At 48.0% G+C, this 20,630-nt stretch overlaps 1 protein-coding gene and 1 pseudogene across 3 annotated transcripts in view; one reads left to right on the forward strand and one right to left on the reverse strand.

The window, feature by feature from the left end:
- Positions 1-17,402, forward strand: part of LOC148542342 (uncharacterized) — a 164,834-nt pseudogene extending 147,432 nt beyond the window's left edge.
- The window catches only part of LOC148542343 (uncharacterized), a 92,373-nt gene continuing 87,106 nt past the window's right edge, over positions 15,364-20,630 (reverse strand). For all 3 annotated transcript variants that reach the window (XM_088470376.1, XM_088470380.1, XM_088470367.1), the window contains exons 15-17: positions 20,397-20,615; positions 17,672-17,749; positions 15,364-17,578 (exon numbers count right to left, since the gene is read on the reverse strand). In XM_088470376.1, coding sequence (XP_088326502.1) covers positions 17,418-17,578; positions 17,672-17,749; positions 20,397-20,615 — 458 coding nt within the window. In that variant the 3' untranslated portion in view covers positions 15,364-17,417. The remainder of the gene's footprint in view (positions 17,579-17,671; positions 17,750-20,396; positions 20,616-20,630) is intronic.

A 20,630-nucleotide genomic window follows, 5' to 3' on the forward strand; every position in this document is an offset into this window, starting at 1 on the left:
ATGCCACATTGTAGTGCCCCCAGTTCACATTATGCCACATTATAGTGCCCCCAGTTCACATTATACCACATTGTAGTGCCCCCAGTTCACATTATGCCACATTGTAGTACCCCCAGTTCACATTATATCAAAATGTAGTGCCCCCTGTTCATATTATACCACATTGTAGTGCCCCCAGTTCAAATTATACCACATTGTAGTGCCCTCAGTTTACATTATATCACATTGTAGTGCCCCGTCTACATAATGCCACATTGTAGTGCTCTTAGTTCACATTATACCACATTGTAGTGCCCTCAGTACACATTATGCCACATTTTAGTGCCCAAGTTCACATTATACCACATTGTAGTGCCCCCAGGTCATGTTATGCCACATTGTAGTGCCCCCAGTTCACATTATGCCACATTATAGTGCCCCCAGTTCACATTATACCACATTGTAGTGCCCTTAGTTTACATTATGTCACATTGTAGTACCCCCAGTTCACATTATATCAAAATGTAGTGCCCCCTGTTCATATTATACCACATTGTAGTGCCCCCAGTTCACATTATACCACATTGTAGTGCCCTCAGTTTACATTACGTCACATTGTAGTGCCCCATTTACATAATGCCACATTGTAGTGCCCTCAGTTCACATTATGCCACATTGTAGTGCCCCCTGTTCACAATATGCCACATTTTAGTGCCTAAGTTCACATTATACCACATTGTAGTGCCCCCAGGTCATGTTATGCCACATTGTAGTGCCCCAAGTTCACATTATACCACATTGTAGTGCCATCAGTTTACATTATTCCACATTGTAGTGCCCCCAGTTCACATTATACCACAATGTAGTGCCCCCAGTTCACATTATCCCACATTGTAGTGTCTCCAGTTCACATTATTTAGTGTCCTCAGTTCACATTATGCCACATTGTAGTGCTCCCAGTTCACATTATGCCACATTGTAGTGGTCCCAGTTCACATTATGCCACATTGTAGTGCCCTCAGTTCACATTATTCCACATTGTAGTGCCCCCTGTTCATGTTAGGCCACATTATAGTGCCCCCAGTTCACATTATACCACATTGCAGTGCCCTGTTTACATTATGCCACATTGTAGTGCCCCCAGTTCACATTATATCACAGTGTAGTGCCCCAGTACATATTGTACCACATTGTAGTGCCCCCAGTTCACATTATACTACATTGTAGTGTCTCCAGTTCACATTATGTAGTGCCCTCAGTTCACATGCCATTGTAGTGCCCACCCCATTTACATAATGCCACATTGTAGTGCTCCCAGTTCACATACCACATTGTAGTGATCCCAGTTCACATTATACCACATTGTAGTGCCCCCAGTTCACATTATGTCACATTGTAGTGCCCCAGTTCACATTATACCACATTGTAGTGCCCTCAGTTCACATTATGCCACATTGTAGTGCCCCAGTTCACATTATACCACATTGTAGTGCCCCCAGTTCACATTATACCACATTGAAGTGCCCCCAGTTTACATTATGCCACATTGTAGTGCAGCTGGCAGCTCCTCCAATCAATCGCCTCGCTGGTGCTGATGTTATCACGCCAGTATCAGTGGAGAGACACCACAGGATCTGCCAGGAGACGATGTCCCTTGAGGTCACTTGGTCTCTCCCAGTAACATTCGGAATCAATACTAATGCCTATGTGAGCATTGAGCTGGGTGCAGAGGAGACAGGCTCCCTAATACTACATGCCCCGCCCACTGCACCCACTATAGTTATACCCCTGAATGAATTTCTCCCCCTCTGATAAGTATAAGTTCCGGCAATACCACCTTCGCGTTCCACCGCTGCTTTGTCCTATTATTATGTGTCAGAATTAGATTGCAATACATCCAGTCCCTGTTCGCATGCAGACTGGTGTTTTCTAATGCCGGTATGCATAAATAGTTAGCTGCTGGGACAATTTTTTTGATGTAGAGCTGACCCAGGCAAAGCACTGGCCTCTGGGTTTATGACCCTGGAGTCCTAAAAGTCCTAATGCGCACGTGCGGGTGGAGGTGCCAGAGAAGGGAGCCCATAGCTTCTGGCGTTGCCTTTTGGGAAGAAGCTCATGAAAGTTACACTTTACGGAGCTTGCTGCATACGAGATAAAACATACAACCTGTGCAAATGTTTATTAAAATTTGTGTTTATCCTTAAGACAGGGGTGGGGAACCTTGTTTCTGCCGAGGGCCATTTTGCTATATATAACATTATTCGCGGGCCTGGTGCAGGCCACGCCTTTATTTGTGATATCACACGGGGGCGGGGCCACAATCACTGGCGATCACAGCAATGTCCGGAGCATCCTGAGGATGCTCCGGGGAGCTGCGAGGGCAGCGGTGTGACTGCCTGAAGTGTCCTAAGGACGCTCCAGGCAGCACTGCTGCATAGATTCTGGCTGCAGGGTGCCATTCTAGGCCAGATGAGGCTAGCAGAAAAAATCTCCGCGAGCCAGACCAAATGATTCCGCAGGTCTTATATGGCCCCCGGGCCTGAGGTTCCCCATCCCTGCCTTAAGAGATACTGAGCTATAATGCAGAGATTTTACCATAATCACTCAGTGGCAAACAAGACAGTTGTAAAAATAGCTCCCAAAATCCGCTGGGAAGATCTATTTCTCCGTCATTCTCACTTATTTATTTTTAAAAGTTAAAACCAGCCAAGGAATTCCGAGATTATTTTTTATTCTGTTCCGCCTTGGAGTTTTCCATAACAAACAGCCGCTGTGAGGGGAGATCCCAGCCCCCCCCCCACAGGAGAACCATGCACAGGAGGACGGTGCGGTGGAAAATCCCCCCTTTGTGATTCACACTGAGAGAAATTGTGCGACTTTGTCTAAATACTGTATGTTCCCCCTGTGGGATGGAAAAGGTTCCTGTTTATTCACCTCATCTATCTCTGACCGATATAGGAGCAGGATCTGGGTAACTATTTATTGTACCTGACGAGTATTGAGGGACGTTGCTGGAAGAGAGAAGAAGAGGTGGTCCAGGCCGGGCAGCAGGTTTAAGTCATCCTACATGGGTGATAGAAGGGATGTAAAGCACCACTGAATGCTCAAAGCCAAATTTCTCATTTAAAATGTGAAAGTTTGACGTTAAAGTACATTCCTCGGCGTTAGCCTTACATTCCACTACATCCAGCCTCCAATAGCGGCGGCTGGAGGCACCTACTGTATCACAGCCTTGGGGCACTACTAATGGCATCTGATATAGGATAAAAAGTTTACAGTTTTGTCAATGTAGATCCAGCCATTAATGGGACAGCATCCTGTGTACTACTGCTCACATTGGTACTCCCTCGCTCCTGCCCTGCTCCCGCTGGTACACCCTCGCACCTGCCCTGCTACCGCTGGTAGACCATCGCACCTGCCCTGCTGCCGCTGGTACTCCCTCGCACCTGCCTTGCTCCCGCTGGTACACCCACGCACCTGCCCTGCTCCCGCTGGTAGACCCTTGCACCTGCCCTGCTCCCGCTGGTACTCCCTCGCTCCTGCCCTGCTCCCGCTGGTACACCCTAGCACCTGCCCTGCTCCCGCTGGTAGACCATCGCACCTGCCCTGCTCCCGCTGGTACTCCCTCGCACCTGCCCTGCTCCTGCTGGTACACCCTCGCACCTGCCCTGCTCCTGCCTCCGCCACTCTCTCACTGGTACACCCTCACACATACCCTACTCCTACCTATACTACTCACACTGGTACACCCTCACACCTCCCCTACTCCCACCTATACTGATTACACTGGTACACCCTCACACCTCCCCTACTCCCAGCTGTACTACTCACACTGGTACACCCTCACACCTCCCCTACTCACACTGGTACACCCTCACACCTACCCTACTCCCACCTACACTACTCACACTGGTGCACCCTCACACCTACCCTACTCCTACCTATACTACTCACACTGGCACACTCTCACACCTATCCTACTCCTACCTATACTACTCCCACTGGTACACCCTCACACCTCCCCTACTCCCACCTATACTACTCACAGTGGTACACCCTCACACCTACCCTACTCCTACCTATACTACTCACACTGGTACACCCTCACACCTACCCTACTCCTACCTATACTACTCAAACTGGTACACCCTCACACCTCCCCTACTCCCAGCTATACTACTCACACTGGTACACCTTCACACCTACCCTACTCCCACCTGTACTACTCACACTGGTACACCCTCATACCTCCCCTACTCCCACCTATACTACTCACACTGGTACATCCTCACACCTCCCCTACTCCCACCTATACTACTCACACTGGTGCACCCTCACTCCTACCCTACTCCCACCTATACTACTCACACTGGTGCACCCTCACTCCTACCCTACTCCCACCTATACTACTCACACTGGTGCACCCTAACTCCTACCCTACTCCCACCTATACTACTCACACTGGTGCACCCTCACTCCTACCCTACTCCCACCTATACTACTCACACTGGTGCACCCTCACTCCTACCCTACTCCCACCTATACTACTCACACTGGTGCACCCTCACACCTCCCCTACTCCCACCTATACTACTCACACTGGTGCACCCTCACACCTCCCCTACTCCCACCTATACTACTCACACTGGTACACCCTCACACCTTGCCTACTCCCACCTATACTACTCACACTGGTGCACCCTCACTCCTACCCTACTCCCACCTATACTACTCACACTGGTGCACCCTCACACCTCCCCTACTCCCAAATATACTACTCACACTGGTACACCCTCACACCTCCCCTACTCCCACCTACACTACTCACACTGGTGCACCCTCACACCTACCCTACTCCCACCTGTACTACTCACACTGGTACACTCTCACACCTATCCTACTCCTACCTATACTACTCCCACTGGTACACTCTCACACCTATCCTACTCCTACCTATACTACTCCCACTGGTACACTCTCACACCTACCCTACTCCTACCTATACTACTCACACTGGTACACCCTCACACCTCCCCTACTCACACTGGTACACCCTCACACCTCCCCTACTCACACTGGTACACCCTCACACCTCCCATACTCCCACCTATACTACTCACACTGGTGTACACCCTCACACCTCCCCTACTCCTACCTATACTACTCACACTGGTACACCCTCACACCTCCCATACTTCCACCTATATTACTCACACTAATACACCCTCACACCTACCCTACTCCCACCTATCCTGGGGGTGGAGACTCTGCAGTGTGTGCTGTCTGAGCTGTGAGGAGGTTGTGTGGAGGAGAGCTCTAGCTGCTGCAGGTGTGTCCCGTGTCTGCAGGGAGACTCCCTGCTGGCTTCCCCAGGGGGATGGATCCTCCTGGGGGAGAGTGCTCCCGACGTTCAGCCCGTGGCTCGGGCTCTAAAGCAAAAGCCAAAGCAAAGACTCGTGGTGTCCGGATAACTAGTGCGGCAGGCCAGTCCGGATCATCAGGAAGCAGCATGAGTGACAGTGGAGGTAATATCATCAGCCCGGCTTCTGTGCAGTTGGAACCACAGCTTGTTCCCCCTATATCTGAGGGTGCTCCCCTATGTGATGGAACAAAGGGTCGAGCAGTGCTGGAAGCTACCTACCCTGTTGGTGTGGGCCCAGTGAAGAAACTGGAGCCACAGTCGGATTCCCACAAACTCTCCCTGGGTGCTCCCTTGTGTGATGTAACACAGGGTGGAGTGACAGCAGCTACTGTCTGCCCAGGGGGTAGTGAAGTATGTGGGGGGGTGAAGCCCCTTGATGCCTTGGAGAATGTTCCTGGATCCCCTGGTGATACTGGGGATGAAGAGGAGGAGGAGGAGGAGGAGGAGGAATCATTTGATAGCTTCTCTATTGAGGAATTACAAAGAGAGGCAAAGCGTATACAGACCAGAATTAATGATAAGAAGAAAAAAAGAAATACCTGCTATAAATGGGAGAAACCAGTGTAAAAGAAGTGATTGAAACCCTTTCTGTGACTCTGGGAAGGGTTAAAAGTAAATTGCAAGAAAAGCGCTTGGAAAAAAAGGAAAAGCAGATGCAAGCAGCAGTGAAAGGGTTACCAGTTCATGCAAAGGTCCAATCAAGGCCGACACCCATGGTGACAGGTGATATCAGTGTACCTGGTGATTGCAGCAGCAGCACCCCACAGCCTGTCTGTGCAACTGAAAGTGAAACAAACCTACCAGCTGATGTCCAGGCAGAGTGTATGCAGCTGGAGGCAGCAGCAGTAGCTGAGTGTAATACAGCTGAAGATGCAGTAAATATGGAGGATAAAGTTATGTCAGAGGTGTCTGGTGCTGTGATTGCTGATTCCCAGGAGAAGTCTGTGGCAGGGGACACAGTGGAGATGTCTTGCGAGGTGGAGGATGTTGCGGAAAAGGGCGCTTTCGGTGAGCCGGCTGTCCTGCAGGTGAGTAACAGTGTGTCGGGTTCTGGGGGTAAGGCAGGTAAGAAGTGGCCGGTGACGGCTGAGCCTGACAGTGCCCGGCATGAACTATTTCCACCTGTAGTGATGGCAGATGGCGGAGCCAGGAACACAGAGGGCGCGGTGTTCCAGGCTCAAATGGAGGTTGTTATGTCGGAATTAAGGCTTGAGGAAGCTTTACAGAAAAGTGGCACTGAGGGGGAATCTCCAGGTGAATCTGCAGTGGCAGGTGAATTACCTGTTGCTGGGGAGGCTCTGGGCATTGTACCCGGAGACGTGCAGGGCGAGAAGGTTATAGGTACAAGGAGGTTTCCGCATGGTACTGGTTTAGGAGGGCGCATAAAGGAAAGACAATTTGCACAAGGAATGCCTGCATTAGAAAAGACTGGGCTGCCGGAGGAGCAGATTAAAGTAATAGAAACTGTTTATGGAGATAAGATGCTTGTACCAGCCAGGGCTGCAGAGGCTGCCAAAATTATTTGTGATGATGTAAGAAGGAGAGAGGGTGGGGGGAGTGTGGTAACAAACGTATCGGACAAACAGACTGTTCCTGGAAGTATATCGTATGCTAAAATGGTGACAAGATCTAATGTTTTCAATATGAATGTGAATAATGCTGGTCCACAAATGCCGGGTACAGCAGGCCAGGTTGGAAAAAGGAGAAATTTAATCCAGTTCCGATGGGCAGGAGAGGGGGAAGTTCCTACAAAGGTGACTTTCTTAAAGATGATTTTTGGTCTGGGGTTTAAACCCTCAGATTTATATGCTTGCATACACCCGGTCAAATCTGCAGAATTTGATTTGAGTTTTTTATCCTACCAGGGACTACAAGTGTTCTGGACAAAATGGCAGGCATGTAAAATGTCAAAACCATATGATATGTACAGAGTAAATTTGGTTACAAAGCATGATAAAGTGAAGGTGCATATTCTAGTGAGGAATGAGTCCATTCCTGTCCAAGATATTGCGTACTGGTTGTCCAGATATTGTGATATACAGTCTGACCTAAGCAAATCTGGATATACAATGGGGGTATGGGGGGGAGCTTGGGAGGCCCTGGTAAAGCTGCGTCATTCTGACAGAGGATTCATCCATGTACCATCCGCTGCATACATTGGCAGGGATCGAGTACAATGCTTCTACCAGGGTCAACCAAGAACCTGCTTTAAGTGCGGAGATTTCAGGCATCTGAGCAGCGAATGTAATGTGATAAAATGTTCATTGTGTAATAAGATTGGTCATGTATCCAGAGAATGTGGGGTGGTCAAATGTAATTTATGCGGGGAAGAAGGCCACCCGTATAGCAGGTGTCCTCGGGCCAGCCATAATAGTGGGCAGGAGGTTAGGCCAGAACCAAGAAAGGAGGAGGAGGTGGTGAGACAAAATGAACCACTAGGTGTAGATGAACATGTAAAGCAGGTGCAAGGGAAACAGGTAGAGGAGGCACCTTTTCTGGAGGTAAGGAGAGGAAATAAGAAAAAGAGGAAAGGTGAAGATGTGCAAGTTGTGCTAAGCAACAAATTTGATGTATTTTTCTCTGATGAGGAGGAAGTAATGAGGAGTGGGGGTGAATTGAGTTTGGTAACAGGGAAGGATAAGAAGCAAGCAAGGAAAGTGACAAAGAAAGTTAATAAAATTGAAGGGGGGGAGGAAAGGAATAAAAGGAGGAGAAAGAGATCAGATCAGGAGGAAGGTGATGGGGAGGGATTAGAGTGTGACCCTGCTGGAACTCAGCTGGAAGAGGAAAATATGTGCAGTTTAGGGAGTGTGGTGGAGGAAGTGACGGTGATAGAGGAGACCCAGGGTATGGAGGAGGATAGGGTGGCTCAAGGTGTGTCCCAAGGCTCCTGTGTAGGGCCGAGTCAGGTACAGGTACCTGGTACTGAGCATCAGGTTATCAAGTTTGTACCCAAACCTCCTGATCCTGGGCCTTCTCGTACGGGGGAGAAGGTCCCTGTAGATTGTCAGGGAGTAAGGGAGGAACGGGTAGTGACAGTTGTTGCTATGGAAGAGAAGGCTGGCCCGAGTAGGGTTAGCTTGTAGTTTTGTGGTGGATTTGGTGCTGGGAATTGTGCAAGGTAAAAGTAAGCAAGGTCTTGCATTTAATAATCTATACATCATGGATCCCCAACCCATACGATGTGCCACGATTAATGTGGCTTCCGTAGTTTCTGAACGTGCTCGTGTAATGGCCTTTGATTTTTTCAACACGGTTGAGGTTGATTTTTTGTTTTTGCTGGAGACTAGGATTAGTAAATTGGATCTCCTCCATAAAGCGAAGCGTGAGTGGAGGAGGGGTCCTTCTTACTGGTCTCTTGCGGCCGAGCCGTACGGTGGGGTGGCAGTGCTTTTTACTGACATGGTAACTGTGTACAAGGTTATAGAGTTGCAAGCAGGTAGATGTATGATTTTGGATATCAACATGAAGGGACAGGACCTTAGGTTAATCAATATTTATGGTCCTCAGTCACAGTGGGATAGGAAATGTCTCTTCATGGAGATAAAACCTTTTCTTTTTACGGCCCAGCAAGTTATCTTTGGTGGTGATTTTAATACCATAATTAGGCCAAAAGATAGGGGAGGCTCAAAGAAAACTCTGGGCTATGACTCCAATTTTTTAGTTAGCATGATTAGACAGGCGGATCTGGTAGATGTGCATATTCGGCATTTCCCAGACCTCACAAGTTTCACCTTTTTTAGTGGTAGTCATAGATCTAGAATAGATAGGTTTTTTGTTAAGGAATCTTCAAAGACCTCATCTTTAGGGGTGAGGTTAGTGGAGTTTTCTGATCACGCTTTTCTCTCAGTGACTTTGAATGCCTCAGAAACCCCTCAGAAAGGGCGGGGCCTGTGGCGATTGAACTCAGAGCTTCTGGAAGAAGAGAGCGGTAGATAATCCTTTAGGGTCTTCTTTCAATCTCAGGAGACACTTTTGGAGGCGGGTTGGAGTAGATCTGAGTGGTGGGAGGTGATTAAAAAGAGAATCCGGAAGTTTTTCCGTGGGTCTATTGCCAAAAAAAACTTGTTAAGACGTAGCATCTACCATAGCCTGAGAAAGAAATTGGATCTCTTGATCTCTGAGGAGGGAGATAGTGGGGAAATCTCCCGGGTGAAGGCTCGGATGAAGGAGTTTCAGTACAACCGACTGGCATCCTTAGTTCTGGAGAGGGATTATGGAACATACCACTCGCCAGATCCCTACCAGAGCTGTAAGAGGTCAGTTGATGCCAAAGAGATCAGGGGACTGGAGGATGGACAGGGTGTTCTTCATATTGATAAGAAGGGCATTCTGGAAGTGATTGAGTCCTATTATTCAGATCTTTTATCTGAGCATTCACTCATCAGGGAGAGGATGGAGGAATTTCTGAGGAGGACACCAGGTTTGGGTTCTCAGGTTGTTTCTTCTGAATCTTTGGAGAGTGATATAACGGCAGATGAAGTTAAGATAGCGATAGAGGGGTTAAACTCCAAAAAATCTCCAGGACCCGATGGTTTAACATCTGAATTCTATAAGATCTTTTCAGACCTCTTAATTCCTCGCCTTGTGGAAGTATTTAATGAGAGCCTGGATGAGGGAGTCCTCCCTCCTTCCATGAGGTTATCTGCCCTTATACTACTGTATAAAGGAAAGGATCCGTCCCGTATTGAGAACTGGCGCCCCATAGCCCTTCTTAATACAGACAGGAAGATTTTGGCAAAGGTACTGTTCAATAGGCTATCTGAATTTTCTGAGCTGTTGCTTTCCCCCTCTCAGCACTGTACGGTGAAGGGCCGTAGCACCTTTAGTGCTGTCCTAGGTGTCCGGGAGGTCATTGAGCGGTGCAGGGCTGAGAAGTGTGGAAAGTATTTACTGGCATTGGATCAATCTAAGGCTTTTGATCGGGTAAACCATAAGTACCTTTGGGCCCTACTGAAAAGGTATGGTCTTCCAGAGCGGGTGGTGAATTGGCTGCAGGCTATTTATCGTCAGGCCGAGAGCTTCCCACTTGTAAATGGTTGGGTGGGTCCCACTTTTGGGGTAGGCTCTGGTGTTCGTCAGGGATGCCCCCTGAGCCCCCTCCTATATGTTTTTGCGATTGACCCCATCGTCAGAAGGGTAGAGAGCGGAACTGTGGGTGGGGTGCAGCTGAGCCCAGAGTTTCCGCTAAAGGTGGTGGCCTACGCAGATGATGTCACGGTGGTTCTCTCCTCACGGATAGAGGCCCGTGATGTGGAACATCTTATCTGTGAATACTCTGAAGCCTCGTGCTCCAGGGTAAACCATGAAAAGTGTGAAGTTTTCTGGATGGGGGAGGAGGGTGATGAATTTTGCCTTCCGGACAGCTTCCCTCGGGCCAGTCAGCAGATTAGAATTCTAGGCATAACATTTGACCATGGTGACTATGCCTCCCTAAATTGGGATAAGAAGCTGGAAGATGCTACCAAGAAGGTAGAGAGCTGGAAGAGATGGAAGTTATCTCTAAGGGAAAGGGTTGACTTGTGTAAGACTTACTTGATTCCGATTTTTTTATATGTCAGTTATGTGTGTTTTTTGCCTCAATCTATGTGGTCCAGATTGAATTCCTTGTTTTTCCTTTTGTGGGGAAACGGGGTCAATATTGTCAGGAGAAACATCACCTACAGACCGAGGAAAGACGGGGGTTTAAATATGGTAAACCCCGTTGTCTTTTTTGTAACAGCCTTTTTAAAATTTAATCTTGGGAGTTTGATTTTAGATGCTCCCCCTCGGTGGGTAGAGGGATTTAGATTCTGGATGTTCCCCTTCCTCAGGTTGTGGCTAGAGGGTGGCCAGGTGAAAAGCTTTCGGATTCGGTGTGGTTACCTCCCGATCTACGTCATCCAGAGTTTGAAGGTGATGAGGCGTTTTGGCATGGTGGTGAGTGAAGTCAAAAACTTCTCTAGAAGGGAGTTGGAGAGAAGAATTTTGCAGACTCACTTCCATGACCAGCTGTCCCTGAGGGACTGTCCGAGTGATGTCGCTTCGGCCGGGTTAGCTCTGTTAAATTCACAGAGGATACCGCAGAAGTTTAGAGACATTGCTTGGCTCTCTTTTCACGGAAGACTTTATGTTGGGGAGAATCTCAGGTGGAAGAGTGTCAATGATCGTGGTTGCCCACGGGAGGAGTGTCCAGGGGTGGTGGAGACGATGGACCACTTTCTGCTTGAGTGTCCCTTTAATGTAAAGGTTTATGAGGAGGTATCAAAAGCCATTGGTATTCCGTGCCTTTCGGGGCTGTTACCCTGAGTGGGTTTATGGGGTAGTCAGAAGATACGGTGGATTTAATTTAGTCACGATTTATTTAGTTAGTTTAGCAGTTAGATTTCACACGTGGAGCGCACGGTGTCAGGTGTCCATAAGGAAAAAGGTCCTCCCCTATAGGAATGTGGTGGGTTTGATTCTTCAAGAGGTGAGAAGGATGATGGATCTGGATAGGGAGGGGTTGGATGCTGTCGGCTGGTCTCGTCGGTGGGGCCAGTTGAAACCCCCTTGAGTGGGTGGCAAACAGTCTCTCTGAATTCCAGCTTTGGGTTTTCTTTTCTCTTTTTTCACTCCCTTGTAGATGGTTTTTTTGAAGTATTTTGTTTTATTTATGGAAAGGTTTGCATACATCTGCCTGTAGGTGTTGGTGATGGGTAATATAGTTTAGGGTTTGATGTATGATTTAGATAGTTTCCTTTTACTTGAGGTGGTTTCTAAATCCTTGCTTAGTTTTCCCTTGCAGGTGGTGGATTGTATATAGGTAGTAGGGTAGATAAGTGTTTGTATTAGTATAGGAAAAGTATAATATGAAGTAATATTATGTATTTTTTTTTGCTTTTTTTATTAAGTTTTTGATTTTATGTAATTATTTATTTATATTTTATGTATTTATTATTATTATACTTGTTGCAAGTTTTAATAAAACGAAGCATGACCTATACTACTCACACTGGTACACCCTCACATCTCCCCTACTCCCACCTATACTACTCACACTGGTACACCCTCACACCTCCCCTACTCCTACCCATTCTACTCACACTGGTGCACCCTCACACCTCCCCTACTCCCACCTATACTACTCACACTGGTACACCCTCACACCTCCCCTACTCCCACCTATACTACTCACACTGGTACACCCTCACACCTCCCCTACTCCCACCTATACTACTCACACTGGTACACCCTCACACCTCCCCTACTCCCACCTATACTACTCACACTGCTACACCCTCACACCTCCCCTACTCCTACCTATACTACTCACACTGGTACACTCTCACACCTACCCTACTCACACTGGTACACCCTCACACCTACCCTACTCCCACCTATACTACTCACACTGGTACACCCTCACACCTATACTAATCACACTGGTACACCCTCACACCTCCCCTACTCCCACCTATACTACTCACACTGCTACACCCTCACACCTCCCCTACTCCTACCTATACTACTCACACTGGTACACCCTCACACCTACCCTACTCACACTGGTACACCCTCACACCTACCCTACTCCCACCTATACTACTCACACTGGTACACCCTCACACCTCCCCTACTCCCACCTATACTACTCACACTGCTACACCCTCACACCTCCCCTACTCCTACCTATACTACTCACACTGGTACACTCTCACACCTACCCTACTCACACTGGTACACCCTCACACCTACCCTACTCCCACCTATACTACTCACACTGGTACACCCTCACACCTATACTAATCACACTGGTACACCCTCACACCTCCCCTACTCCCACCTATACTACTCACACTGCTACACCCTCACACCTCCCCTACTCCTACCTATACTACTCACACTGGTACACCCTCACACCTACCCTACTCACACTGGTACACCCTCCCACCTATACTACTCACACTGGTACACCCTCACACCTATACTAATCACACTGGTACACCCTCACACCTCCCCTACTCCCACCTATACTACTCACACTGGTACACCCTCACACCTCCCCTACTCCTACCTATACTACTCACACTGGTACACTCTCACACCTCCCCTACTCCCACCTATACTACTCACACTGGTACACTCTCACACCTACCCTACTCACACTGGTACACCCTCACACCTACCCTACTCACACTGGTACACCCTCACACCTATACTACTCACACTGGTAAACCCTCACACCTCCCCTACTCCCACCTGTACTACTCACACTGGTACACCCTCACACCTCCCCTACTCCCACCTATACTACTCACACTGGTACACCCTCACACCTCCCCTACTCCTACCTATACTACTCACACTGGTCCACCCTCACACCTCCCCTACTACTACCTATACACTCTCATACTTCCTCTACTCACACCTATACTACTCCCACTGGTACACCCTCACACCTCCCCTACTCCCACCTATACTACTCCCACTGGTACACCCTCACACCTCCCCTACTCCTACCTATACTACTAACACTGGTACACTCTCACACCTACCCTAACTCACACTGGTACACCCTCACACCTACCCTACTCACACTGGTACACCCTCACACCTACCCTACTCACACTGGTACACCCTCACTCTTACCCTACTCCCACCTATACTACTCACACTGGTATACCCTCACACCTCCCCTACTCCCACCTATAATACTCACACTGCTACACCCTCACACCTGCCCTACTCCCACCTGTACTACTCACACTGGTACACCCTCACACCTCCCCTACTCCCACCTATACTACTCACACTGGTACACTCTCACACCTACCCTACTCACACTGGTACACCCTCACACCTCCCCTACTCCCACCTATACTACTCACACTGGTACACCCTCACACCTCCCCTACTCCTACCTATACTACTCACACTGGTCCACCCTCACACCTCCCCTACTCCCACCTATACTACTCACACTGGTACACTCTCACACCTACCCTACTCACACTGGTACACCCTCACACCTCCCCTACTCCTACCTATACTACTCACACTGGTCCACCCTCACACCTCCCCTACTCCTACCTATACTACTCACACTGGTACACTCTCACACCTACCCTACTCACACTGGTACACCCTCACACCTACCCTACTCACACTGGTACACCCTCACAACTACCCTGCTCCCACCTATACTACTCACACTGGTACACCCTCACACCTCCCCTACTCCCACCTATAATACTCACACTGCTACACCCTCACACCTCCCCTACTCCTACCTATACTGCTCACACTGGTACACTCTCAAACCTACCTTACGCACACTGGTACACCCTCACACCTACCCTACTCACACTGGTACACCCTCACACCTACCCTACTCACACTGGTACACCCTCACACCTACCTTACTCACACTGGTACACCCTCACACCTACCTTACTCACACTGGTACACTCTCACACCTACCCTACTCACACTGGTACACCCTCACACCTACCCTACTCCCACCTGTACTACTGACACTGGTACACTCTCACACCTACCTTACTACCACCTACAGTACACTACTCACTCTAATAGACCCTTAGAACTATTAAAATCCTGTTCTGTTGTGATCACTGCATGTCCAGTTCTGCGGAGCACTGTGATCTGTTACAAATGTACAGCAGCTACTAACTGGGATATTCAAATAATAATAATATTCAAATAATTTTAAGTGGAGATGCTGCCCTCTAGTGGATATGACTAGAATCACCGACCCTACAATACAGCCTCAATGACTGCTGAAATTAAACTGAAAGGTTGTATAGATAAGTTGTATTGGTCTATTTATTAAATAATATTTAATAATAATAACAGCAGTATTCGGTGGAATCCCGCAAGTATTACGTATCCCCTGAATGTACCATGGAGGCATTGCAGCACGTGACCTGTCCGCCCACACAACGGCACCGGTGTTCGACAAATAAACAACCAAACAGTTGGAACACAATATTTTTTAATAGATAACAAGGACAGAGGGTTGTGGCCAGCAACATTGTAGCACATTGAAACGGCATTGAACATTAGTGGTATGACGCAGAAACCTTTGTACCTTGTCCTGACAGTGGCATTAAAATAATATCCATATTCAAAGCTGCGCGACCACCTTGGAAAATATTTTAGCAAAGTGCCCCCTTACCCCATGTTCCCTGGTTCCTGTCATTGCCCGGGCCTGAACTCCAACAAGATGGTAGTGTCTGTCGGAGGCCCAAACTCAAACATATTGGTTACCCCCATTCACACCTCCTACCCCCTTCTGGGGATTGGGCACGTCAGTAGGGTATTTTCCAGGGCCAGTCCAGCGTTAACGTGTAAAAAAATATTTGTGATTCATTCCCAATCACCTTAAAAGGCACATACTCTAACACGCAAATGGTAAAATGGCAGTATAGCATTACCCGTGGGTTTGGGTACCTTAAAGTTCATTATTAGACACAGATTTCAATGCTATTTAGACGGAGCCTCAAGTAGTGCAGAGTTATTGGCGATTTAGTACCTACGTGGAAATTTCTATTTTAATTATTTGATATTGAGTAAAAAAAAACAAAAAAACAAAAAACTTTAAAGATCTTTACACGCACACCTAGATGAGGCAGCGGGATTGGTGCGCAATTTTGCTACAGACGTGTGTCCCCGTAACGGACGAGAAACCCTGTCCCTCTCTGGCTGGGAGACTGGATCCCTTCCGGCTTAGACGCGGCCCATTAGTGCGGATGGTAGACAGCCACACGCACACGCAGGATCATATGCTTATGTACAGAGCACTTTTACCCCTGGTCATGTTTTGATACAATCTAGCATCACGGCCTTATGGAAGCAGTAGCGCCGCGGCGTCTGGCAGTATCGCAGCGTGTGTGCAGAGAGCTTTTGAATATCAAAATGAAGCAAAAAAAAAAAAAGCTGTAAATAAATTTGCCAATTAAACCATAGTTCTTGTAGTGGTCTAATGCTGCGGGCTCTCAAAGTTACACTCGGCAGGTCGGGTTTTCTGGATTTCTTTACAGCAGCGGTATGTCACCCGTGCGCCATGACAACAGGCACTAGGTAATAAACTTGCCCCCCCAAATGGAATGGAAATCTCGAAGGCATGGGAGTTAAAGCCAACCTGTCACCTACCCTCCGTGCAGGTAGCCATGTTGTGTGCTGAACCACTACCTGTGCGACAGCTGTTTGATATATTGGCCAAGAACTAGAGGACTCTGAGGCAAGAGACACAGAGTGGCTCGTGCCTCAGTGGTTTAACCACTACCCAGTAAAATGATCAGCTGAATATCGCAAAGTGGTTACAGGTTGACCATAAATCTACAAAGAGCGCTTGCCTCCCACACGTATAAAAAGAAAGAAAAAAAATGAAGACATCACAAATAGACCCAGTCATAAGACAGGCAGAATATTAAGTAACAGAGGTGCTATGTAAACAACCCATACAGGTGTCTTTAATAGGAGATAGCCCCCATTGTAACTTGTACACACTGTCTCCCTCTAGTGGTTGCTGCCATATTAGAAGGCAGTTTAATAATTCACCAGGGCGGATGCACCTCAGCTGTTGGGACGAGAGCTCCACAGAAACAGCTGTAAATTGTATTGATCATTGGGAGCAGATTTACTGTGGGATAAACTATATACACAGAGCAGCAGTGATTTCCCACCGAGGGGAGGGGGTAATGGTAAATTGACCATTAGGGGAGGTGACCTTTCTATAATTTTTACATTATGACCTAGCACAGATCCCAGCATGTACAGTGCCGCGTGTTTACTAAATGGGACCAGGTAGTCTTCATTTTCCAAAATGTCTATGACTATACTCCTTTTTAGATTTGTATAAAACAGGAATCCCTTTTCCCGAAAGAGGCAACGTTTTAAAAATGGCGGAGAAATGAGGAGGATGAAAACGCCAATCAACAGAATCCCTGAGCGCGGTAGTAAGGGAGCACTGCCACCAGAGGGAGCTCTCGTTCAATTAATCAGGTTTTGGTGGACGTAGAGGTCATCGTTCCCATCACTTCTTCTTGGGCAGAACGTTGTCGTCAAAGTATCCCTTGTTGGCGATGTTACCGGCTGGGTCGTAGAAGCCGACGGCGATGTACATTCCTTTATTGTCCGTGCTCAGTCCGAACCCAACCTGGCTAGATCCTTTCCAGATCATCTGGGTGAAGTTACCTGGGGGGGTGACAGTACATTTATTTTAGTGCTTTGCTCGTTGTGCCTGTGACTCGGCCGGCTGAGAGATGTTTGTGACAGGAGATCACTCACCTGCGCCGCTTTGGAACCCAGGGCTGATGAAATTGTACTTCGTTATCTCATTGTACCAGGATTCAGCCACCTCCTTCCCTACAATAAGAAAACACTTGTTCCTCAACACGCAGCTGACTCCCATATGCATTTATATTATATACACCCCAGAAGCCAAATTTTCAGGCAAGAAACATGAAACTAAAATACGCTGTTCAGTGTCACCCTGACTCTACCCTGCAGATCTGCATTACCTTCCCATTTCCACTCACAGCTTCAACTCCTCCCCTGTCTACAGAGATGTAACGTAGGTAAAAAAAAAACAACAGAGACTACAGTCAACTGAGCTGCTGTGACATCACTGGCCCCACCCCCTTTGAATGAATCCACCAATCCACACAGTGCATTTATGGGCGGCACCACTGCAAACCAGTCAATTACTTTTTTCAGCTCTGTAGAAGAAGCACCTCCCCCATCTGGGCTTTCAGAGGAATAACAGAGACCCCAGGGGAACCACTCCCAGCTCAGTACTACACAGCCTGTTACTGTATGTATATTGATATCAAATGCTATCGTTGTTTACTTCTTCACCCTGGGCCGGATTCACTACGGTTCGCTATTCTGCTTATACGCACGCAACGCAGTTGCTAATATCAGCGGGGATATGCAGATGTTTGCATTCGCATTGCGATTGCAGCCTGACATAAGGGCGCTCAGTTCCCCTTACTCATATCCGTATACTTGGCCAACATAGAGAAACAATCGGTAACATCGGACCCATACGCACAGTTAATGAAGCCCAGACCTTACTCAGGACTTGCTAACTTCTGCGCACGCTATGAGACCTCAGGCGGCGTCTGGTATCGCAGTGGCTAATTTATGCACGCCCATGCAACGGTGTTGAAACGCACTGGCACGCCTGCGTTAGGCCCACCCCCCCCCTGTCAGAACCCACTAACAGCACTTCCTGTCAATCACTCTGTCATGGGTCTGCGAATCCTCTGCGATCGATGTCCCAATCGCAGCGTCTGGCTCGCGCACGCACACTGCATACACATGCGCAGTTCGAATCAATTGATCAATTGCGTGCGTATAAGCAACTGCGTTCCTTGCCGTATCAGGCCCCATATTTGCCAAGATGCCCGACTGGAAAACTGGGACAATTCACCCATTGCCCACACTGAGCACAGCCGTGGTTACTCAATTTGTGTGATCATTGCGCTTTGTAAGGCTGGGTACACATCAAAACGACCGGCAACCGTGCCGATGTTCAGGGCGATTTGTCTTCACCCTGGACATGATTGCCGGTACACACTTAAAAGATGTAATGAAAGACGGAACAATCACTGTTCCGTCCTTCGTTAATTTGTACAGGCTCACATGCGATATCGTGTGCCAATCGCACGATATCGCATGCGACCGTGGGAACGAGCAAATCGGGCATACACAATGCACGATATGCCCGATTTGTCGTTCCGATTTGTCTAAGTCTCCCAAATCGGACCGATATCGTACAGGTGTGTATGCACCCTAAGCGATAGCGCTTTTGATTGATGTGCACATTTTGCTGCAGATAGGACACCTGTGCTGCAGATAGGACACCTGTGCTGCAGATAGGACACTTGTGCTGCAGATAGGACACCTGTGCTGCAGATAGGACACCTGTGCTGCAGATAGGACACCTGTGCTGCAGATAGGACACCTGTGCTGCAGATATATGACACCTGTGCTGCAGATATATGACACCTGTGCTGCAGATATATGACACCTGTGCTGCAGATATATGACACCTGTGCTGCAGATATATGACACCTGTGCTGCAGATATATGACACCTGTGCTGCAGATATATGACACCTGTGCTGCAGATATATGACACCTGTGCTGCAGATATATGACACCTGTGCTGCAGATATATGACACCTGTGCTGCAGATATATGACACCTGTGCTGCAGATATATGACACCTGTGCTGCAGATATATGACACCTGTGCTGCAGATAGGACACCTGTGCTGCAGATAGGACACCTGTGCTGCAGATAGGACACCTGTGCTGCAGATATGACACCTGTGCTGCAGATATGACACCTGTGCTGCAGATATGACACCTGTGCTGCATTGGCACCGGAACGAAGCAATGATCTTATCTTTATAATAAGCAAAAGAATTAATATAGAAAAAACCTGCTGATTTGCATAGGACGGCCATAATATGTAAATGTTCAGCAACACAAAAACTTTATTTCTTATATATTTTCATGCTAACAGGAATGGGGGTGGTCCTGCTACTTCCCTACTGAGGTGATATTATAGCCTCACATATTAATGAGCGATTATCGGCAATCTGAGCATGCGGCGAGGTGCATTACTGAAGTCGCTCGCACTGTATTTGACATCATGGAGCGTTTGGGGGAGGCAAAGGGGAATGGGGGCTAAGAACGCGCGTCGCAACCATTTCGGGAGCGTGCCATGTCCTTCGTCTGCAATCCCGTAACTCAAAAAAATCAGGCCCTATAACCTATAAAACACGGCCTCTTGCCCTATAACCTATAAAACACGGCCTCTTGCTCTATAACCTATAAAACACGGCCTCTTGCCCTATAACCTATAAAACACGGCCTCTTGCTCTATAACCTATAAAACACGGCCTCTCCCCGGTGTAAGACTCCCCTGTGGTTTTTTTATACTTGTCAAAACAAGTTCTACACAATTGCATGTTCTATCTGTGACAGGTCAGCAGTACGTACCAGCAGGCAAGCTGGCGTCCGTGCCCCACCGGTACCAGAGGTTCTCTCCGCGTTCCGTATCGCTGTTCTGCAGAGCTCGAATCCCCACCAAATGATCGGCCCATTTCTGCGCCTCCTGCGACAGACCCGCGTTCAGCTGCAGCGCTCCAGATCCGTGCAGGCGCCTGTACTTGTTATGTTCGTTCAGAAGATCTTTGCGGAATGATTTTAGTTCTTTCTCTGGAAGGATACAAA

Source organism: Taudactylus pleione, unplaced genomic scaffold (assembly GCF_031769625.1).
Source record: "Taudactylus pleione unplaced genomic scaffold, aTauple2 ptg000013l, whole genome shotgun sequence".
Lineage (NCBI taxonomy): Eukaryota > Metazoa > Chordata > Amphibia > Anura > Myobatrachidae > Taudactylus > Taudactylus pleione.